General features: G+C 43.9%; 1 protein-coding gene across 1 annotated transcript in view; it reads left to right on the top strand.

The window, feature by feature from the left end:
* Window positions 1-1,564: 1,564 nt before the first annotated feature.
* LOC121559008 (suppressor of hairless protein homolog) overlaps window positions 1,565-24,929 on the top strand; it is a 100,063-nt gene continuing 76,698 nt past the window's right edge. Inside the window, exon 1 of the mRNA XM_041872304.2 lies at window positions 1,565-1,673. Coding sequence (XP_041728238.1) covers window positions 1,654-1,673 — 20 coding nt within the window. The 5' untranslated portion in view covers window positions 1,565-1,653. The remainder of the gene's footprint in view (window positions 1,674-24,929) is intronic.

Below are 24,929 nucleotides of genomic sequence, written 5' to 3'. Positions count from 1 at the left end.
CTTTCTTACTCTCCCTTTCACTTTTGCTCTCTCCCTCTCTTTACTTCTCTCTCCGACTCTCTCTCTGACTCCCCCCTCTTTCTCAATCACTCATTCTCTCTCTCTCTCTCTTTACTTTCCTCCCTGACTCCCCCCTCTCTTTCTCTCTCTCTCTCTCTTTACTTCTCTCCCTGACTCCCCCTCTCTTTCTCTCTCTCTCTCTCTTTACTTCTCTCCCTGACTCCCCCTCTCTTTCTCTCTCTCGCTCTCTCTCTCTCTCTCTTTCTCTCTTTACTTCTCTCCCAGACTCCCCTCCTTTCTTTCTCTCTTTCTCACTCACTGTCTTTCCCTCTCTCTCTCTGGCAGACTTGCGAAGGGCCAATAAAAATGAGTTATGCTGAAGGATATGAAACGTGAGGATTTATATGGTATGCACTGGGAAAGATAGCATCTGGTGCACTACGTATAAGAAGTGTGTGTATGGATTCTGCCAGAGTTATTTAGTCAGTTATTTTGTTTTTCCTCTAGGATGAAATTGCCTGTGCTTAGCTCCATTTATCCTGAAAAACTCCCCAGTCATTAACAATTACAAGCATACCAATAACATGATGCAGCCACCACTATGCTTAAAAATATGGAGAGTGGTACTCAGTAATGTGTTGTATTGGATTTGCCCCAAACATAACACTGTATTCTGGACAAAAAGTTAATTGATTTGCCACATTTTTTGCAGTTTTACTTTAGTGCCTTACTGCAAACAGGATGCATGTTTTGGAGTATTTTTATACTGTACAGGCTTCCTTCTTTTCACTCTGTCAATTAGGTTAGTATTGTGGAGTAACTACAATGTTGTTGATCCATCCTCAGTTTTCTCCAATCACAGCCATTCAACTATCACAGCCATGTAACTGTTTTAAAGTCACCATTGGCCTTATGGTGAAATCCCTGAGCAGTTTCCTTCCTCTCCGGCAACTGAGTTAGGAAGCACACCTGTATCTTTGTAGTTACTGGGTGTATTGATACACCATCCAAAGTGTAATTAATAACTTCACCATGCTCAAAGGGATATTCAATGTCTGCTTTTTTACCAATAGGTGCCCTTCTTTGCGAGGCGTTGCAAAACCTCCCTGGTCTTTGTGGTTGAATCTGTGTTTGAAATTCACCACTCGATTGAAGGACCTTAGAGATAATTGTATGTGTGGGGTACAGAGATCAGGTAGTCATTCAAAAATCATGTTAAACACTATTATTGCATACAGAGTGAGTCCTGCGGGCCTGGCAACATTCTATGCCAAACTAAGTTCCAATCGGTGCTGTAATTAAGGTAAACACATAGGAATACTATTTCAGCGCTAAAAAATAAGCAACACCTCCACTCCACGTTCATCTCGCGATAGGACGAGGATCCCTCCATGCTTGTCTATGGTGAGAGTTTTCTTGGTCTCGCGTGATGTCTGAAGTTTCCCACGCCTATTGTTATGGCGTCTGCCCTTTTCTTTCGCTCTCTCTAGCTACCCGCCACCTCCCCCTCCTTTCTGGACTCCTCTCCCGCCCCTTTCTCTCGCTCTCCATCGTCCTTGCATCCCCAGTCTGCTTCTGTTGTCTCGGCGGATTGTTGGTCTGGGGGAGAAAGGATATCGCGAGTGTTGGAGTTTTGGTGAGAGTTTGTGGAAGATGGCGCCTGTTGTGACAGGGTAAGTCTGAGATTCAGGGCTGGTGGTTGTACTGGAGTTAAAGTGAATTTAAGTTTTTCAGACAGAATTGGTTGCTTATGTTCGAGCATAGATTGTCGACCACATTTGGGTATTGATGGCCATTTGTTTTCAGTCGGCTAAAACATTTTCTTTGTCTAAATGTATTGTGTGTGCTTTCGTTTGACTACTTCACTGTACTGACTGTTGCTGAACCACGGTGCTGTGTTGTGGGGCTGGAGCTAGCTCGCTGCTGCTAGCTTTCAGAGGTCTGTTTTCAGCACCAGGCAACGACACGAGTACAATCAGTGTGGGCTGGGGAAAAATAAACGGTTGTGTTTGTCAATATTTAGAGAATATTATTCAACAATATATCCCACGATATTAATGTATTCACCGTCTAACCATGTTGCAATTGAATATACAGTTCCGCTGTGCTTAAAACACGTTGTGGCTTTGTCAAGTAAGGCATCGTTTTCTGTCTACATTGCGTTCGACTCATATGTCTGTGTTGTTAGCTGGCTGGCTAACTAGCTAGTTAGCTTTGTGGATATTTCTCTATCGATTATTGGTAAATACACTTGCAGACTTGTGATTAATTAATGTTTTGCCTTGCGTAAATGTACTCGAATATAAAGTGGTGTTTATAAAACAGTCCCATGCCATATCCTCTCCATGCGCGGTGCAGACACATTTTTATTTTTATTTTTTAGTGCAACTAGGGGCATAACCTAACGCTAATTCCCTAGAAACTACCCGAAAGTCAAAAAACTAAAACATCACGTTGTGGATATTTTTTTCTTTGTACACCTGAAATTTGGTACCTTTTTCTATATAGGTCCGTAAACGAGAATATGCGTGAAATGTGACGCCCCTGTCCAACGTTGGTTCGATGGTTTATGAAATAGCGAGGGCTCTAATAAGATAGCTACAGTAGTTATTTAACTAGTTTGAAGCTACGTACATTTCTGAAAGGCAGTACTAAAAGAGGCAGCTAGTTAACTAATCTGTCTAAATACCCTATATTTTTGCTGCTGGAGGCGACGAGATAAATGATCACCTCAGACTCGCTATCTTCCTGAATGTTAGTCAGTTCCATGGGCTTTGTCCAATTTCTTTGATTGTAACTAATTTTGCAATTCGGAGATAAGAGACGTGGTAATTGTTTTAAGAAAAAATATAAATGAAATGGGCTTCATTTACATTTTCTTATCCAGAGCGACTTACAGGAGCAATTAGGGTTAAGTGCCTTGCTCAGGGGCACATCGACAGATTTTTCACCTAGTCGGCTCGGGGATTAGAACCAGCGACCTTTCGGTTACTGGCACAACGCTCTTACCCACTAAGCTACCTGCCGCCCCATTTAGCCTATATGTCACTAGACTTTATAATTGACTGGGAAATAGTATTGTCATTTTAGCTTGCCTTAAGTCTAGTACTCTGTAGTGTAACTTTCCAAGTTTCCAATGCTGTTAAGATGCAAGAACTAGTATTAATGTTACTATGATGTATTATAAACTACTAGCAAAATAGGATCTACAGTAGCTATCTGGTCTATGGATATCTCTCCCATTCCCAAAACAGTCCTGTAATTTCAATGGTTTGCTTGCACATTAGCCAAACACAAGCCTTTTTTGTACTGTGGAGTCAGTAATCCCCACAGACAGCTCAGTGGGTGACAGACATTAGCTGGGCTTTTTGGAGGAGGTGTGTGGGGAGGGGGATGGGGGGTCGAGGGGTGACAATGCGTGCTCATTTGGGGCTTTCCAGCAGACCTGAGCTGATTTCTGTTTGGAGAGGGCAGGCGGGGCGGGTCTGGGTGGCTGGCCACCTGTCCAGATGATATTTGCTAAAGCTGTGTGCTTTTTTTCTGCGGGGGAGGGAGGGAGTGGGTGGGGTGGGGGTTTAGAATGCCATAAGGGGTCTTTATTATCATGTGGGCCGGGCATGTCAACGGCTGGAGGCTAGGGACGAGAGAGAGAGGGATAGCGAGAGAGAGCCCACAGCCCCACTCAGGGTCAGATCTGACAGACATGGTCCCCTCTCAGAGAGTTGGCAGGGCAGAGAGCTGTGGTTGAGGCAGGGCACTAGTGCAGAGATGAGAGGGAAGTCTGAACTGGTTGTTTTCAGTAGCGCACACCGTATCAACTTTTTTCCAATGGAAAACATACGCGTTCTTATTGGAAAAATTGAAGCAGTAGGCTATAGCCTATGTCTGAGTTTGTGAGCAAAATGTGTAAAAAATGAACACATTGTAGGGGCTTACTGAAAGTCTTGCTTAAGTTAAGATGGTTGTAGTGTATATCGGAACTCTTTCAGCTCAGTTTATCCTTAATAGTATCATATTTGAGCTGTCACAGAACATAAGACCAGCTTACCTGCAGCCTAGGTCTAGCATATCTCCTCAACACAGCTCTCTGAATGTTAGAAAAACTGGAATAAGATAAGGTTGCTGTGTAATCTTTCTTCCCCCCTCAGAAAGTGAGCCTGATACCAGTGAGCCTGATACCAGTGAGCCTGATACCAGTGAGCCTGATACCAGTGAGCCTGATACCAGTGTGCCTGATACCAGTGAGGCTGATACCAGTGAGGCTGATACCAGTGAGCCTTCTGGGCATCACCTGGGATGATAAAAGCATGAATCATTTATTTCAACACAATGCTGCCTCGGCTTGGCCCCGGTGGACGATGCTGCCTCGGCTTGGCCCCGGGGAACGCTATTTGATTTAACTTGTCTATTTTTTTCATGTCCTCCCACTTTTACCTCTGCCGAAAAGGCGTACGGAGGGACAAGTTAGTTGAGTCAAAGCCGTGCCTCTTTTCGCCCGTGTAATGACACCGTTAAACCTGCCTGTGAGGGACAGAGGTGGTGTGTGTGTGTGCATATTTGCGTGTTTGTGGTTAGTTAGGGAGTGTGTTGTGTTTAAGCATATGTGTGAGTCACTGAGTGTGTGTGTGTGTGTGTGTGTACGTGTATTTGGTGTGCGAGTTCTCTGAAACAGGAGTTGAGGTCTCTGTGTGTGTGAAGCAGTCTCCAGGGTCCTCTCCTCTTCCCGTTCCCCCATTATGAAAGGAGAGGTTCAGAGAGAGAGGAGCAGATGTGGAAGCAGTGACCTTTTTGGTGGCGGATGGCTGGGGTACAGTTAAAAGGGTCCGCTGATTCATCCCTCCCGACACACACACACACACACACACACACACACACACACACTCCCCGCCTCACTCCCTCCTCTACCTGAGCCGAGGCATTGAAGGATCGGATGAGGGAGGAGGTACACACTGGTAAAAAGCCAATGTGTGTGTCACATTGGGATCTGAGAGCTATAAATGGTCTTACTGAAGAGAAGTGCCCCACATTCAGTAGATGCACTGAAACATCTCCAATGTCGGGTGCAGATTATTGAACATGGAAGGCAATGAATAACGTGCAGTTTGCCTCGCTTGTAGTTTTTACTCTGTCAAAGTTGCTGTGATGATTTGAAATGGGGCTGTGGCTTCATTTCAGTGTGATGCCTAATGCCTATGTTATTAATGTTTTGCCCACCGTGGACCAGCCAGGTTGAACTCAACCTGTTGGAGTCATGACTAGGGCTGTGGCGGTCATTACATTTTGTCAGCCGGTTATTGTCATATAAAAGACTGCCGGTGTCACGTTAATTAACATAAACACATTTAGCATCTCCAGGCCTCCACGCATACAAGCCGCTGATGCACGCCTTTGGAACATCTACATAAAAAAAATAAAAAAAAGTATAATAAATTAATTGAATATAAACCATCACAATAAATTCATTATTTATTTTTGGTAGATCTAAAGACACATTATGATATAATTTTTTTCCCAGAAGAACAGAATATGAGTTGGCCTACTGTGCTACTGTATGCTATCTGGCCATTGGCTGTAAGCTTGTTCATTTAGCAGACAACATATGCTTAGAAGTCCCGTGCCATTATTTTATATTATATGATTTTATAGTAAGATGAACTTTTTAATATATTTTTCACATTCCGGAGCGAGTGTGCATGTGAAGTGGCTATTTTGAGCGTTAAAGTGATCATTTGAAACACATCGTATATGGTAGATTTTAGAGTTATTTGCCAACTTTAGTTGTGAATGATACAAACCTTAGAATGTCTTTAGAAGTGAAAATGTATATGAGCTGCATGATGCGACTATAGGCTATTAAGGATTTGAGAAAGTCGCAAAAAAAGCTCGCGCTCTGTTCCATACCTCAGGCTGTACACGCTGTTTTCATCAAGTGATCATATTTTCATCCATCAGACTACTTTGTATTTCATCTTGTCTTTACTAATATGTAAAATTAGTTTAGATTTAGAATGGCCCGTTTATGAAATGGGCAGGGGAAAAAATACGTCATACGTGTGCGCTCCAATAGCGAATTGCTTCTCCGGTTATTTCACTCCATGCATCAACCACTGTTTGAGGAGCATGCAGCCTCTCGCTGCGCAACAGGTGATATTCCGCCCAAACGCTATATGCAATGGGCTCTCCAATCCTGTTCCTGCAGCTACCCAGTGCTTAATTTGGGACGCGAAGTGAAATCTGTTCGGGAACATCGATACTGACATGTTTTCACAACGGAACATATTACATTAAACTGTTGACAGCCCCTCTCTCTGCGCGCTCAATGAAGAATTGAAGGAGAGAGAGGAGATGGAAACGCAGGTTGGTAAGATATTCTGTAGCTAAAGGTAATGTGTCAGCCTATTAATTCTGAAAATAAAAAAAAATGTCCTATTACTAGGCTATTTAAAACCAAATATAAGCTGCCCTGCACAATCAATGAACCAACAGCATGGCCTAGGCCTGTACATTCTCTCCCAGACTCATGGACATAAAGTTTGGAGCGTAGCATAAAGTGACCAGTCCATCCAGTATGCATTATAATACAGTCCACACTCAAAGGCCAGTACTAGAATGTGTTTAATTTTGGAGTATAGGCTAGACCAATTATGAACCAACGACTACTTAAATCATTTTTTTTTAAATGTTCTGCCGTGTGTAAGATGCTGTAGGCTGTGTATTGTATAACGGCACAGTCATTAATTCCGTTTTTTTTTTGGGGGGGCTTATATATATGCGTAAACTCCAATATGCTTATGATTGTTTTGAATTAATTAAATTACATTAATTAATTAATCATCACCTTAGAAAGCGAAAATTTCCATTTTGTTGTTAGGCTTTGAAACAACATCCAACACGACCATGTTTTCCACTCAGTTTCAACCTGCTGTTGAACTTCTTTCTTCAAATTGATCAATCACAGTGAGGTGAGTTTTAAAAGCATGATGCTGTTTTGATGATAAGTGTTTGATGTGAATTTCGATTGCATTTGCATTGAAGTCAAGAGTGTTTAGAGGGACAATAGAGCCCTGAGTACCAGGCCATTAGAGGGACAATAGAGCCCTGAGTACCAGGCCATTAGAGGGCCAATAGAGCCCTGAGTACCAGGCCATTAGAGTCCTGATGGTCGTTAGTGAGTTGAGTACTACCAACTCATGTCCAGAGTGCATAAGAGGAGATTACCGTGACTCAACGGTCACATGGAATTTGACTGCGGTCATGACTCATGACTGCTGGTGTGGCGGTAATACTGTCACTGCAACAGGCCTAGTTTTGACGTGCTTCCCTACCACGCTCAGTCTTGTTCGTTCTTTCTTTCTTATTCTTTCTCTCTGAGGGAAACGCAAGGGATGAGAAGGCATATTTTTTGAGTCATTTGGCTTGGCACTCCCCATTCTTGGCCCTCCGCCACATGCTAGCGAGTGTGGAAGAGGCAAGGATGTCTTTCAATGTGAATAAGCCCAAGCCACGGATATCTCATACGTTAGTTTCCCATTTTTTACAGGACAAGTGGTTTTCTTTATTTGTCATGGACAATTCCATGGTAGCAGTGACTCTGACACTCACTTTAAAATGTATGCCAAGCAGCAACCATTGATTGCAAAGTTTTAACAAACCATATACGCTGAAGTCTGCTTTTAACAATTGCCACAGAAATGTATATATTTTTGGGTACTTTTTCCCCAATTTTGTGATATCCAATTGGTAGTTAGTCTTGTCCCATCGCTGCAACTCCTGTATGGACTCGGGAGAGAGCCATGTGTCCTCCGAAACACTTCCCTGCCTAGCCGCACTGCTTCTTGATACACTGCTCGCTTAACCCGGAAGCCAGCCACACCAATGTGTCTGAGGAAACACTGTACAACTGGCGACCGAAGTCAGCGTTCATGCACCCGGCCCGCCACAAGGAGTCGCGAGAGCACGATGCCGGCCAAACCCTTCCCTAACCCGGATGACGCTGGGCCAATTGTGCGCTGCCTCATGGGTCTCCCGGTCACAGCCGGCTGCGACACAGCCTGGGATCGAACCCGGGTCTGTAGTGACGCCTCTAGCACTGCCTTAGACCGCTGCGCCACTCGGGAGGCCACTCGGAAATGTTTTCTAAAACACATTTACTTGAGGAACAGTGCAGATGCAAAGTTTGGTAACAGAAAGACAGTAAAATCTCCCTCTGTTTTTTTTATGTGACCATGTTTTCTCAAATCTGTTAAATATCTACTCTGAATTAAGATTGTCTGCAGAAAGAATGGGGTGTCAGCTATGATATGACACCTTGAGTTAAAAAAAATATATATATTTTGGGTATTGAGCTACAGTAAGTGAAGTTAAGTAGATCAATACCCAGTAACACAATGACAGTAACAGAATGACATCATTGGTCCCTGATCTGAACTATACAGAAATGCATAATTATAAATGTGTAATTTTATAAATGTGTAATCTTTTTTACCATAGAGAATCAGACAGAAATGTAGTCTACACTCTGTCTATTGACTTCTCTGCATATTCAAGCCTGTTTCAAAATACAACAAAGTCCATTTAAAGGCTCTCCTGGATGATGGTTGGCCACACTTGGTAGCCTATAAAATATTGCAACCAAATACTTTTTATGTCTTTTATAAAATAATTACTGCAAGGGCTCGAAATGAAGGGTGTCCCGTTGTCCCTGGGACGATACATATGTCTACGTTTCAAAACAGACTGGGACAGTTCTGGGATGACAGAACCTAAATTCATACGACCACAGCACATACAAGCAATGAGACTGACGCAACAACCGTTTTGAGCTTTATAATATTTATTTATTAATATTATAAACGCAACACTGCGCACATGGCTGAAGGCTACGCGCAAATGTGCCAAAATGCAATTCGCGGGAAAACACTGTTCTCAAAAGCGCACTGCATGCACGAGCGGTGACCTAGATGAAAATATCCATTCGAAATGAAGAAAGAGGGGAGATCTAAAAATGCATCAACTTGCATGGGTTACTAATATGACTGGGATTATGCCTTTGGCTGCTGGACAATACAATAAAGTTGATTTTGAAAACCAATAGATCATGAGAAAAATGCTGGTTTCAATGGCCCTATTTAAGTGTCTATTAAATAACTCCCTCAACATTTCTATGGTCGTATTTTGACTACGCTAGGCTACTTTGAAAGAAGGTAAGACGTGCTTCATAAAATGACATAAAACGTCCAGGTTTTAAACCATTTCAGTTAAATAGTTTCAAAATGCTGACCGCTTCCGCTCAGATTCAAGGTGGGTGATGTGCGGTGCACAACAAAGCATTGTCCTTCACTCTCCGGTCTTGTGACCATTTTGATCTGAACAAACCGTGCCTCGAGTATGTTGACAGAATCAAGCCTTTAGACGTTAATGTTAATTATCCTTCATTATTGTGGTCCTCTGTAGCTCAGTTGATAGAGCATTGCGCTTACAACGCTAGGATAGTGGGTTCAATTCCCGAGACCACTCATACATAAAATGTATGCATGCATGACTGTAAGTCGCTTTGGATAAAAGCATCTGCTAAATGGCATATATGATTATATTTTATTATGTTTGACAAACATGACTGGCGTTGTAGCCTATATTTATGTAATTAAAAGTCTCATTAAAGTTTGGCAAAATGTTCATGTCTGCATCGGTTTGGACATGAGGTTGTTGCCAATTTGCACGTAGGCTTTTTTTATTTATCCAATTTTGATCTGAGTAATTGTTTGATATTGGGACAAGACCAAATTTGGTTGGTCCAGACCGGACCAAATCTGTACCAACAGTAGAGCACAACACATTACTGTAGAGAAGCGTTCAGTACAGTAAAGAAAAGTAGTGTATAGGACAGTCCAGTAGAGTATATTTAAGCAATAAGGCACGATGGGGTGTGGTATATGGCCAATATACCACGGCTAAGGGCTGTTCTTAGGCACGAAGCAACGCCATATACCATAAACCCCTGAGGTGCCTTATTGCTATTATAAACTGGTTACCAACGTAATTAAAATAAATGTTTTGTCATACCCGTGGTATACAGTCTGATGTACCACGGCTGTCAGCCAATCAGCATTCAGGGTTCAAACCACCCAGTTTATAATACATTAAGCTGTACTCTACTCATGTATGCTCTACTGTACTGAACTTTACTGTAATGAACTCTACTGTACTGAACTTTACTGTAATGAACTCTACTGTAATGAACTCTACTGTACTGAAATCTACTTTTCTTTGCTGTACTCTACTCTGCTGTACTCTACTCTGCTGTACTCTACTCTGCTGTACTCTGCTGTACTTTACTCTGCTGTACTCTACTCTGCTGTACTCTACTCTGCTCTACTGTGCTGTACTCTACTGCAACTGTGGTTTGTGACTTCTATGATTTTCCTTTGTGGCCAATTCAATTGCAGTCATTCTGTTACAGATTCTTTGGTGACTCGATTTGGTAAGAGTGACACGTTTTAACCACTTAATAATTCATAAACAAAATTGTTATCGGTAAAAACACCAAGTAATTGCAAGGTCTATCTTTACTTGTTACTTGTGTGAACTTTCATAATCCTCCCTCATGAAGGAGAGGAATTCGAAAATATCTTAAAGATATGTGGGTTTCTTGTAACAGAATGACTAGACATTAGGCTATATTTCTTCAATTTACAGAAGGCAAATCATTTCTGCAGATGTTTTCTAAGACCCCTTTTCAATCTGTGTGACCAGAAAACAAAGCCTTTGCGTATTCCTATTTTTTAGGATTGAAAAAGGTTTAAAAACTTGCCTTCATGCTCGAAAAATATACACTCTTCGCTTTCATTTGACACCAAATTTGATATTCTCCAATTAACTTCACATGTTGAATGCTAATGGGACCTTTTACATGGAAATGACCTTGTGTGTTTGATTAACCTTTTCTTGTTGGGGGTGCATTTCCTTATTCCCAAAAGCCTGAGGACCAGAGTTTTAAGTTATTCCCTAACTGTCACCCAGGCAAGAATTTAATTCTTTGTAGGAAGAAAGAGCCCCCCTCTCTTTACCCAAGTGAGAATGCAGTATTTGCTTGCGTGAGCTCTGCATGAGTTCCGACTTTATCTCTGGGGCTCAAAACGCATTTATTGTTTCAAGAAGGACAAGATAAGAAGAATTCTCGACGCAAATAAGCCAGTGTGGTTTTGAAAACACCCTCGCATCATGGTTGAACGAAGCCCAAGTTCCCTGTTGTTGTTGGCCTTGCTAATTTTCTCTACGAGGCGCGAGAGAGAGAGAGAGAGAGAGAGAGAGAGAGGAGAGAGGGAAAGAGAGAGCACAGAAAGTACTGTTTTGCGGTGCTCTCTCTCCTCAAGCCTAGCGAGTTTCAGCATCGCCAAGGGAACCAGCCGTGTTTCTACAGGCGTCAGCGTTTTCTGCCCCACCGTTACATTTCAGGATGTTTCATTCAGAAAACATGAATTGATCCCCCTGTCTGGCTGTTGCTCGTTTTGATTTAATTCAACCTCCTCTCCAACCATCCCAGAATCATGCCATGTTTTGCAATCTTTTACAGCACACACAGTAGAAAAAAAAGTGTTTGATACAGCTTGAATGGTATTGACAGTTTTTAATTTTTAATTTATTTCATTCCTGCTGCAGTTTCTTTCTTGTGAAAAGAGTGGGGGCGGGACTCCCCGGGTGAGAAAAGGGGATTTGTTTTTGGATACGTATTCTTTTAATAGGGGAAAGAGTTCTGCCAAGCGCTGGTTTATTAGACATTAATAATATGCTTAACGTTACCAAGAGACCCTAGCAGGAGAACATCTGTTTAGAAAGAAATCCTTTGTTCTGTAATGTTTTTGGCCTTGGAAAAATGGCTTGTTGAATGTGTTGTTTTTGGACCTCATTGGATTTTTAGATTGTTTGATAGTTGACTAACCACCAGACTCTTTAGTCAGTCAAAGGTCTGGCTCTTCTCAGACTGATGTTTTTGAATCCGGACTGGAGGCAACTTTAGCCTTTTGGAAGTCTGTTTCCTTTACTAGGCCAAAGAGTTCACATGAGGGAAACCCCCATCACCGTCAGCATCCCCAACTGCCACGCTCTCCCATCACCGTCAGCATCCCCATCACCGTCAGCATCCCCAACTGCCACGCTCTCCCATCACCGTCAGCATCCCCAACTGCCACGCTCTCCCATCACCGTCAGCATCCCCAACTGCCACGCTCTCCCATCACCGTCAGCATCCCCAACTGCCACGCTCTCCCATCACCGTCAGCATCCCCAACTGCCACGCTCTCCCATCACCGTCAGCATCCCCAACTGCCACGCTCTCCCATCACCGTCAGCATCCCCAACTGCCACGCTCTCCCATCACCGTCAGCACCCCCATCACCGTCAGCATCCCCAACTGCCACGCTCTCCCATCACCGTCAGCATCCCCAACTGCCACGCTCTCCCATCACCGTCAGCATCCCCAACTGCCACGCTCTCCCATCACCGTCAGCACCCCCATCACCGTCAGCATCCCCAACTGCCACGCTCTCCCATCACCGTCAGCATCCCCAACTGCCACGCTCTCCCATCACCGTCAGCATCCCCAACTGCCACGCTCTCCCATCACCGTCAGCATCCCCAACTGCCACGCTCTCCCATCTGAGGAACAAGGAGTGGCAATTGGCAAGAAACCTCCTCACAGAGACGGAAGAACCATTTACAGAGACGGATGAACCATTTCAGAGACCTGTTGGTATAGCCTACACCAGCTATGATATCATCATTATCCAAACCATGCTAGGATGCTGCCACCACCACCACAACCACAAAATTAGCCCTACATTCCATTTCTATGTCTGCAACACAACCATGGCTAAGAGCTAGGAAAATATTGAGAACCTACTACAACCAGTCAACCACCTAGTGAGCCTAGTTAACCATTCTGTCTTTCACAGCCTAGTTAACCATTCTGTCTTTCACAGCATAGTTAACCATTCTGTCTTTCACAGCCTAGTTAACCATTCTGTCTTTCACAGCCTAGTTATCCTAGTTAACCATTTTATTTCACCGCCTAGTTATCCTAGTTAACCATTCTGTCTTTCACCAGCCCTGGCATTCACCCTCTTCCTGCTCCCTCTGTCACCCTTCTGCTCCCTCTGTCACCCTCCTCTGTCAGAGGCTAATATTAGCCTGTGGCACCATGGAGACTGGCAAGGGCCAGACACACAGACACAGGTACACACACACACACACACACACACACAACCTGGCACTGCCTTTGTGTGGCCCCAGGGGCTCCACTGCCACGGTGCCCTTGCAAGTGACGATTGCATCCAGGGAGAACGAGAGGCTGCCTCCCTCTGCTGAGAGAGGGATGGAGGGGGGGAGAGACAGAAAGACTTAGAGAGATAGAGGGAGGAGAAGCAGGGATCTATGAAAAAGAAGGTAGGTGACACAAAGACTCTGTCTCTTTGCTGGTCAGCGACAGACATGAGTTGGGTTTAGAACGGAGGGGCTTCCCCTTCCGTTTTAAAACACTACATCACACCATATCAGTCCAGACAGAGACTTTAATACACTGCATCACACCATATCAGTCCAGACAGAGACGTGAAAAAGAGGAACAGGGTAGCAGAAACCTTTTATTCTTTTTTTTTTTTTTACTTCTAACATGACAACAACACAGAAACCAGACAGTGGGCCGGAGGTGAAAAAACTCTGTGCGCAACAAACACACACACACACACACAGACTTCGCAGTCTGCTGAGGATCACACAACATGTGGGTTAAAGGGCGCTGTGGTTTCTCATGTCTGACTTCTCTCTCGCTCTCCCTTGTCTCTCTTTCTCCGTCTCTCTCCCCCCATCTCTCGCTCTCTCTAAAAACGGGGGACAGTTTTTGGTGCAGTGGTTAGTGAAGTGGATGAATGACCAGAGAATTGGTTCACTGACGTGTTTGTCAAGGTTTCCATTAGCCAGTAATTGCCGATTTTTAAAATAAATGAAAAGCTGATAAATACAATTGGAGCTGGCCAAATGTTCCAAGGCTGCCCTGCTGCTGAAGAGAGAGAGATGGTGAGAGAGGAGCCTTGGCCTATGCTACTGTTGATTGTAAAGAGGGAGGCCTTTTTCATTGAAGTAAAAATATAAGTAGTATGAAAAAATATATATATATTATGCACTCACTAACTGTAAGTTGCTCTGGATAAGAGCGTCTGCTAAATGACAAAAAATGTAAAGTAGGAGAGTATGCCTATAGATGGCAGGGCTCCAGACGGCGACCATTTAGTCACATTTTGCGACCCTTTGACTTGGCTGTGCGACCAAAACATTTTATTGGTCGCACCAGTGCGGGCTGCACATTCATTCACCTCACTAAAAACGTCCATTTTCTTTAGCATGCTAAAACCATGATTTGGTCAAACGGTAAAGTATATTATCCTCATGATTAATGTAATGAACGTGTCTGCCTGCCTGCCCCTGCACTTGTTTGTCTGGGGCCTACTGCTGTGTTGATCCAGCCACTATCACTCTCCTTTCCCAGGGGGGAAAATGCTCAGGGAGAAAGAAAAGTATTCTGATTGTTTAACATTTTAAATCCAATTGCTGGGAAAACACAGCTACCCTGTTGTCACAGGTGGAGAGAGGAGGTTCTCAGCTTTCTGTAGGTAAACTATTTCTCAACTCTAAACTCTAAAAAATCGAATTCTGGAACAGTCAAATATAATAACAATAGGATTATTTTCTACCCAAAATACATGACAATCACTGGATTAGGTTGCACATTAAACTATTTCGAATCACAAGATAATGAAACAACTTATTTTTTCAATACCATCTCAGTAGTAGACTTTATGAGATGATAGGGCTTCTAATTATTTATCTTGCGTGATGAATTGGTGCGACTAATTAATGGGCTGGTGCCACCAACTGAAAAACGTAGTGCCACCAGGGGAAAATGTTAGTCTGGAGCCCTGCTACAAGGGGAATGTCCTCCGTATGGAAAAGTTGTAATATTGTAGTGGACAAATACGAGAAGAATGTTGGCGTGGCCTAATGCAGGCTATTGTGCAACTCGCTATTCAGGTAGGATGCAAAACTTTATTCATTTTTTTTTGTATTTATAATCATTTGTTATTGTAGGCCTATTTATTAATCCAAACCAGTTCTTTAAATATGCGAAACGTGTTTTGTTTCATTCTGTTGAGACATTTTCGTTGGCTAAATTAAGTTCAATCTGTCTTTTTAATTGTGTGCTCCGTATTTAGTTGATGTAAAGTTATTAGTAGGCCTGTTTTAAAAGAAAATATATAATTTGCCTACTGCTGTCATTTGTTGGGTACGGTAGGCACTAGCCTTTCTTGGTAAATGCTGCAATATAGCCTGTTCAAAACATTTTGTGAAGGTTTAAACCAGTTCACAAGTGTTTTGTTCCATTCTGTTGAGCATTTTCTTTGGCCAAATTAAGTTCCAACTGTAATGTTGTGTTTGCCACAATGTAATATTCTGCTTGTATTTTCCCTCAATGGCTTGACTTACCTAATAAAGGTTAGAAACGTTTTAAGGTTTGGTGTGGTGTGGCCTGTTAGCCTATTATACTGCAGGCCTATGATATGAAGGCAGTGCGCACCAACTGACTCCGACAGTTGAACTTGAGGTGAGGAAGAGTGTTTTAGGCCTACCAGAGTCACCCCTTTAATCTAACAATATAATACTTATCTTTATAAAAAATATTCTAATTGAAAATGTACGAATTAGCCTCCTTCTGTACGCCTATATCTGCATAGGAGTAGTAGCCTATCTGACAAGTATAAAGACATTTGTGTCGTAGCATGCCACCGGCATATCTCTATCTCACTCTCTCTCTCTCTCTGGTGATAGGCGTAATCGCTTCCTTTTTATATTCTGAACAAAAAGATAAACGCAACATGCAACAATTTCAAAGATTTTACTGAGTTACAGTTCATATAAGGAAATGAGTCAATTGAAATATATTCATTAGGCCCTAATCTATGGGTTTCACATCACTGGGCAGGGGCGCAGCCATGGGTGGGCCTGGGAGGGCATAGGCCCACCCACTGGGGAGCCAGGTCTAGCCAATCATAATGAATTTTTCCACACAAAAGGGCTTTATTACTGACAGAAACAGTCCTCAGTTTCATCAGCTGTCCAGGTGGCTGGTCTCAGACAATCACGCAGGTGAAGAAGCCGGATGTGGAGGTCCTGGGCTGGTGTGGTTACACGTGGTCTGCGGTTGTGAAGCCGGTTGGATGTATTGCCAAATTCTCTAAAACGACATTGCTTATGGTAGAGAAATTAACATGAAATTATCTGGCAACAGCTCTGGTGGACATTCCTGCAGTCAGCATGCCAATTGCATGCTCCCTCGACTTGAGACTTCTGTGGCATTGTGTTGTGTGACAAAACTGCACATTTTAGAGTGGCCTTTTATTGTCCCCAACACAAGGTTCACCTGTGTAATGATAATGCTGTTTAATCAGCTTCCTGACATGCCACATCTGTCAGGTGGATGGATTATCTTGGCAAAGGAGAAACATTTCACAGAAATAAGCATTTTGTGCATATGAAACATTTCACCTCATGAAACATGGGACCAAAACTTTACATGTTGCGTTTATATTTTTGTTATATATATACCGCGTACAGTGGACGCCTGAAGCCTATAGGCCTATGCATGCAGTTCCTTGATGCATTTAGTGCTCAAATCTGGCTGCTGAACTGTGAGGTGGACAATTATTGTTTTAGGAAAGTAAGAACTAATAAAACAATAGGCAATAAAGTTTTCCGTATGCTAAAGCTCGAAACACAAGGAATAGTGTTTTTGTAATTAGCTAGAGTTTTTTTTTTTTTTTAAGGACACGTAAATGTGGCTCATTTGACCAATATTCCTCACTTATCGAAGGCGCTGTCTGCGTGGGTGGAAGCCATAATGGGTTACGCACCCAATGCATATGGATGACCTGTACATTTCTCATGTCCGATAAATGAAATGACTTGTCCGGTGCCAAATTTTCCTGACGAAAAACCCTGGTGTGTGTGTGTGTGTGTGTGTCGTGAAGGGGGAATGATGATATCATATTTTGGTGGTTTGTTGCACCACGGAAGACTACAGAAACCCTGTCAAATTTACATCAGCCCCGTTATCTAAAACAAAGCCACAGCCAGTGTGGCGAGGAGGCTCTGTTTGCAGATCAAGAGTGACTGAAGTGTATCTCCAGGTCCACTTCCAGTGAATCAGACACACCACAGACACACAACACTTGACTGCGTGGTGGAGTCATCGCTTCTGTACTTTCTGTTTGATAGATGGTTATTTTCCGCTCCAATCTCTGTACTGCTTGGACCTGCTGCTTTTTTTTACCCATCGCATTGATTTAACTGGATTCTTATTTCGCTGTGGTTTTAAGCTGTGTGTGTGTGTGTGTGTGTGTGTGCGAGTGCGCGCCTCTGTATGCTTGTGTATTTGGCAGAGTGTTTCAGGCGGGAGGCCAACAGTTAAAGGTCTCCCTATAGAGCTCCATATGGCGCAGTGACGGCCCGCTTGATGTTGCAAGGCGGTCAGAGGGAACAAAATACAGACGGAAGGAAAGAAAGAGGGAGTCCTTTCTCTGGTTTCCTCTCTCTGTCATTAAACTCTCCCATGTCAAAGCTGGTGCTGTGTGGACCCAGCCAGAACCAACCGTGTGTGTGCTCTCAGTGCTTAGCCTCAGGCGACCCAACCAGAACCACACACACACACAACCCCCCCCTGCCTAACCCCGCCCGTTATTCCTTAGAGGGGCATCCCAGAGCAGCCATCAGCCATCTGGGCCCAGTCAGTGAGTGAGTTCCAAGTTGAACTCTCCTACTCTGCCTCTTTCAAGGAAAAGGGGAACGTTTCCACATCTTTAGTGCAGACAAGCACTAAATCAATCAATCAATCAAGTAATCAATCTCCCTTTTCTTTAACTGACTACTAATCAATCAATCAACCAGGCAATGTATTTTTATTTTACAGAAATACAGTTTATTTTGTGTAGTGTTTCAGGGTCACGAAGCGCACCAACCTTTTATTTTATTTTATCTCTCCTCAGTCTCTCTCTCCTTCGCTCTCTCTCTCTCCATCCTCTCCTCAGTCTCTCTCTTCTTCGCTCTCTCTCTCTCTCTCTCTTCATCCTCTCCTCAGTCTCTCTCTCCTTCGCTCTCTCTCTCTCCATCCTCTCCTCAGTCTCTCTCTCTCTCCATCCTCTCCTCAGTCTCTCTCTCCTTTGCTCTCTCTCTCTCCATCCTCTCCTCAGTCTCTCTCTCCTTCGCTCTCTCTCTCTCCTTCGCTCTCTCTCCTTCGCTCTCTCTCTCTCCATCCTCTCCTGTCTCTCTCCTGCGGTAGTGTTTAATCCTCTTTTTTTTTTTGTTTAGGGATGGATGGTGTCTAACAGGAAAGGTTGTGAGAATGTTTGTATTGAGTCATCCCTGAGCTCGCTCCCCAGGCAGTGATGTGATGCTTGGCATGCTGGGTGGCACATGATGCCTGCACTGATGCCAAGCTCAGAGAGAGAGGGGCTGTACACACTCACTTGCACACACTGACTCGCACACTCTCGCTCGCACACACACCCACACACACACACACACACACACACACACACACACACACAGTTCAAATATAGTACCCCGTGCCACAGATCACACACTGGCACCTAGCTGTTGATTATGGGATGTGTGTGTGTTTTTAAATTCAGTGTGACATCATGATGCTGGTATTTGGCAATAGGATGTAAATGTAGCCAGTGCTGTCAGCTTCTTCTAAATCTCTACTTTCTCCCTCCCGCTGTCTCAAGGCATTGTTATCCAGAGCGACTTACCAACAACTCAGAATGATAAAATAACCACATGGTTCAACCATCAACTCTAGCTGTAGACTTCTCTTTGCCTACACAAAGGTACGAGTGAGAGGTGTGAGTGAGCGTTCGGGTAATTACAGGGTTGTGTAGAGAGAGGGACAGAGAGGGAGAGAGCCTATCCGCCCTCAGGTATTGAAATCAGACACCTCTAATCCCCCTTAGTGTTGTTCTCCCCTGCACAACCCCAACGGGAGTTGCGCGTTCATAAATTCATCAGTTATTCTGCACTCTGGCACACTCAGACGAGAGTGCTCTGAAATCGGAGTAGATCGCCAGAGTGAATTTACGAACGCACCCTAAGCAAAGGCGTCTCTTCGCTATCCGTTGAAGCAGCAGACTCAAACTAACGTTGAAAAACAACTGAGGTTATGAACAAAACAATGGAAATAGCCAAGAAACATGAGGACAAAGTCTCACTTTATGTAGCCTGGTTGTATTCATCTTCCCACAACTGTCCCAGAGTCTGTTTGGAATAGGCTATTTCTTTCTCGACAAGCTGACCAATAGAATACAGTGCCTTCGGAAAGTATTCAGACCCCTTGACTTTTTCCACATTTTGTTACGTTACAGCTTTATTCAAAAATTTATGAAATTACATTTTTTACTCATCAATTTACACACAATACCCTATGACAAAACAAAAACAGGTTTTTAAACATTTTAGCAAATTTATAAAAAATTAAAACAGATACCTTATTAGTATTCAGACCTTTTGCTATGAGACTCGAAATTGAGCTCAAGTGCATCCTGTTTCCATTGATCATCCTTGAGATATTTCTACAACATGATTGGAGTCCACCTGTGGTAAATTCAATTGATTGGAAAGGTACACACCTGTCTATATAAGGTCCCACAGTTGACAGTGTATGTCAGAGCAAAAACCAAGCCATGAGGTCGAAGGAATTGTGCGTTGACCTCCGAGACAATCGGGGGAGAAGGCCTTTGTAAGGGAGGTGACCGAGAACCCGAGGGTTACTCTGACAGAGCTCCAGAGTTCCTCTGTAGAGGAAGGACAACCAGAAGGACAACCATCTCTGCAGCACTCCACCAATCAGGCCTTTATGGTAGAGTGGCCAGACGGAATCCACTCCTCAGTAAAAGGCACATGACAGCCCACTTGGAGTTTGCCAAAAGGCACCTAAAGACTCTCTGACCATGAGAAACAAGATTCTCTGGTCTGATGAAACCAAGATTGAACTCTTTGGCCTGAATGCTAAGCAACACGTTTGGAGGAAACCTGGCACCATCCCTACGGTGAATTGTGGTGGTGGCAGCATCATGCTGTGGGGATGTTTTTCAGCGGCAGGGACTGGGAGACTAGTCAGGATCGAGGGAAAGATTAACAGAGCAAAGTACAGAGAGATCCTTGATGAAAACCTGCTTCAGAGCGCTCAGGACCTCAGACGGGGGCGAAGGTTCACCTTCCAACAGGACAACGACCCTAAGCACACAGCCAAGACAACGCAGGAGTGGCTTCGGGACAAGTCTCTGAATGTCCTTGAGTGGCCCAGCCAGAGCCCGGACATGAACCTGATCGAACATCTCTGGAGAGAGCTGAAAATAGCTGTGCAGCGACGCTCCCCATCCAACCTGACAGAGCTTGAGAGGATCTGCAGAGAAGAATGGGAGAAAGTCCCCAAATACAGATGTGCCAAGCTTGTAGTGTCATACCCAAGAAGACTCAATGCTGTAATTGCTGCCAAAGGTGCTTCAACAAAGTACTGAGTAAAGGGTCTGAATACTTATATAAATGTGATATTTCAGTTTAATCCATTTTAGAATAAGGCTATAACATAACAAAATGTGGAAATAGTCAAAGGGTCTGAATACTTTCCGAATGCAGTGTAGGTAAACTTTTCTGCTATGGGGGATAATAGATTGATATAGGCTAGGGAATTTGCTGTTCGTTACTCGTCTTTTTGGCTGAGGAAAAGTAAATGTGGACAGTTATTCTGACATCTATGTGCACATCAGAATTCAGTAAGAAGGACCGCACACCATTGCGTTCTCGACTTGCATGTTCTGTTAATAAATGTGATTTCTGTCATTCTGAGCACCATGGGTGGACGCCGTAATCAGGTTACACATCCAATGCATATGGGTCCGGTACATTTCTCAAATGTCAGATACATTTAAAATGCCAAATTTTCCTAACGGTAACCCCGTTGTGTGTGTGTGTGTGCGCATTTAGGTGAGCTAGATGCGTGTTTCAGCCAGCTGTCAGTCATGCATATCGTTGTATGATAATCAGTCATCTTGTAGCTTCATTTTCAGCCATAAACAAGCCGCGCCCCCTGACACACACTGGAGTTGACCTAAGAGGTCACACTATGACTCTTGACCTTTTGAAGTCCTCTGTATTTCTTTGTCTATGCAAGACCATTGGGGAATAGGGGGTGGTGGCAGATGTGTGTGTGTGTGTGTGTGTGTGTGGGGCCTGCGCATGAAGGCGGGGGTGGGAGGAGGAGGAGGAGGTGGTGGAGGAGTTTATTTTGGTATCTTTTGAACCCCGAGCCATTGCTGTGTATTTGTTCCATTAGGCTTTTAGAGCCTTCAGTCAGAGCTGTCTTAACACACCCTGATATGAATGGCAGACAGGGTTCACACTCACTCACTCATCTCCCGATCTGTCGGTCTCCCTGTCCTGTCCGCCTGTGTCTTGTCTCCCTGTCCTGTCCGCCTGTGTCTTGTCTCCCTGTCCTGTCCGCCTGTGTCTTGTCTCCCTGTCCTGTCCGCCTGTGTCTTGTCTCCCTGTCCTGTCCGCCTGTGTCTTGTCTCCCTGTCCTGTCCGCCTGTGTCTTGTCTCCCTGTCCTGTCCGCCTGTGTCTTGTCTCCCTGTCCTGTCCGCCTGTGTCTTGTCTCCCTGTCCTGTCTGCCTGCCCGTCCTTTCAACCTGTCCTGTCTGCCTGTCCTGCCTGCCTGTCTTGTCTGTCTGTCTGTCTGTGTGTGTGTGTGTGTGTGTGTGTGTGTGTGTGTGTGTGTGTGTGTGTGTGTGTGTGGCTTTCGCTTACTGATGCTCTATACATAGACACTGCCAGCGTCTGAATATGCACCCTATTGACAATACCTATTGTCTATATGAAGCTGTCGTCAGAGGTACAGAGCAGAGGGGAGGGGACACCAATCAATACCACGCACCCTGACCATTAGGATGACCTTTGATTAGGAGTCCTCAGGATGTAGGCCAATACAGACAGTCACACTCGGTGTTGTCCTGTGTCTGTTGTCCAGTACAATACCAGCAGGAATAATGTTTGATTATTTCTTAAGAGATGGGCAGGTACTGTCATCAGAGCTGGTGAGGATTTGGAGAGTGGAGGCCTCACTGTCACTGACGTAACAATGTTGTCCAACCTCATTTTGACTTTTCTGAGCTTCACCAGTCTACCCCACACACTCACAGATAATAGCCTAGCTAGATGTCTGGTGTAGGTCCCTCACCCTTGGTGTTCATTCATCTGGGGAAAAAGTGTTGCTCTGGAGAGTCCGGTATGATTCAATGCGGTGTGTTAGTACATTTCTCTGATGTCCCCTCTGAACTCTCTCCTACTGACTCTGATGCTCTGTGCGTCTGTGTGTTTTTAACGAGGACCCTAACTTCTCTGCTTCCTATTGAACCTCTAAAAGCATGAGGAAGTTCTCGTACCAAAGCCCAGCATTGATCTTCTGGTACCAAACCCAGTGGTGACCTTTGTGTGTGTGTGTGTGTGTGTGTGTGTGTGCATGTCATGCCTGTGTTTGTGTGGTTTTTCAGAACGTAATTCAGCCTGCCATGCGCTCTGAGGTGGGGGGGAAGTACAGCCACACCAGTCATCAATCACACAGTGACACTAGTGACTTATTGAACTGTTGTACATAAATGACTGTCATCGTCTTCATCCTGGCGACCCTTCCGCCCCACTAGGTCCACAGTTTATACACTTCCTAGTACAGTAGGTAGGCTACATGAAAGAGAAATCCTTACTAGGTCCAGGTGGGAGTTTTGGCCGGAGAAACTGTGGTGACCTCACTCTCACTTCCTGTTGGAAAAGAGAGAGTCAGGACTTCCTGTTATTATAAAGGCCTGAGTATTTTTATATGGAACTACCGTTTGGCTTGACCAGTAGTGTTAAAATGGAAGTACATAGGCTAGTGACCTGTGGTGGTGCTACCCTCTGCTTGCCAAGAATATTGGCAGGTCCACTCAAGGCAATTACATTTACGGAATAACACACACACGTACATGTAGCTTAGTGGGCGGCAGGTGGCTTAGTGGGTAAGAGCGTTGTGCCAGTAACCGAAAGGTCGCTGGTTCTAATCCCCGAGCCGACTAGGTGAAAAATCTGTCTTTGCCCTTAAGCAAGGCACTTAACCATAATTGCTCCTGTAAGTCGCTCTGGATAAGAGTGTCTGCTAAATGACTAAAATGTAAAATGTAAGCACACACACCGACACACACACACACACACACACACACACACACACACACACAGACAGTCAGAATCCTTTGCTTCCTCTGTGGGATGTTACATTGATTCCCAGTGTGCACTAAGCAGTACTGCTTGGTCAATGCATTGTCTCCAGCTGTATACATTCCAACACTTTTATTTTATTTCCCTGTCTTAATTAACTGTATATAGACTGAAGAACATCAACACTGTCTTGCTGGGAATTGTCTCTGTGTAGATGAACTCCCAAAAGCAGAATGTACTGCAGACTGAACCAGTTGTAGTGAGGAGGAGGGAGGAAGCGAGAGAGTGAGGGAGGGAAAAACAGAGACCCCAGTTTGGACAGTTTCCTTTTCCTCTATTGGCCTCGTCTCTGAAGAGGGGGGAAATGTCACCAACGGACCAAACATCTTTTTTTTCTTCTGTCATTTCCTTTCTTCCAGCTCACTTCCTGCCTCCATTCAGTGTCCGGGGTTATCCTATTTTGCTGCACTCGTCCAGACAAAAAAAAGAAGAAAAAAAAAGAGACATTTTTATGTCTGTCTCGACGTAGACTAGCTAGCACTCTTGGGGTCGTCTAGTTTTGATTGACACCTGGCTATTTTTAATCGCGTTGGGCCTCTGAGGCCAGGAAGTGAACCCAGCTGGCTGAAGGACAGACAGGCGGACACAGACACACACCTCTTTCTGAATAAACAAGTGTAAATGAGGATATGATGGGCCAGACAGACTACCTCTACTTCACTGGCCTAAATTGGTTTTGGACCTCTGATATGCTGAGTGTGTTCCCTCCTTTTCTGGTTATTTCCGCTCATTTTCTTAGCTGGTGCTTGTGGAGGTCACACTAGGCCTATGTAAAGATTGCGGCTGAAAAAAAAAACACACACACAAATAAGCAATGAAGCAAACCAATAAATATTGCATGTGTGTTGTTGTCAAACCGTGTGCGTGTATTGTTGTGTGTGTGCAGTCTGCACATAGAGCTGTGAGGAAACGGCTGTGGTTTTTTCTGGAACTTAGTTTTCACACTAAGCGCTGCGATGGCCAGCTATGCCTCAGAGAGATAAAAACAAAGCTGAAATCTCTCCCAATCTCCATTTGAGAGTCACCTTTTCTGTGCCTTTTTCAATGTCTCCTTTATGTTTTTAAAACCAATTTTATACCAGAGAGGTTTAGGATTTCTTCACACTCCATCAATACCTGTGCTCTTTGTTATGGGAAAGTGAAATCCTCTCATTGCCTGATATTGACTTACCCTAGTTAGAAAGTGTGTGTTTGTGTGCGCGATATCTACAACGCTATCACCAGTAGCTGGCCAGAGCATGATGATGGTGATATTATTATTATTATTATTATACATTATTTTGTGGGGGTAGATCAGCTTTAGTATTGCAGATAGATTGTAACTTCCATCAATGTAATTGTCTGCATCACTTCCAATCCCCCATATGTTTTTTCTCTCTTGCATAATATATATATATATATATATATGTGTGTGTATATATATCTCCAACCCCACCACCCCTTCCCTAATTGAATGGTGATATGTAGGTTGTGTGTTTGTGGTGATGATTGCAGAAAAGCCTGGCCTTTTGGCTATGGTGTT

The sequence above is a fragment of the Coregonus clupeaformis genome, unplaced genomic scaffold (genome assembly GCF_020615455.1).
Source record: "Coregonus clupeaformis isolate EN_2021a unplaced genomic scaffold, ASM2061545v1 scaf0534, whole genome shotgun sequence".
Classification (NCBI taxonomy): domain Eukaryota; kingdom Metazoa; phylum Chordata; class Actinopteri; order Salmoniformes; family Salmonidae; genus Coregonus; species Coregonus clupeaformis.
This window is presented reverse-complemented; position numbering and strand designations above follow the sequence as displayed.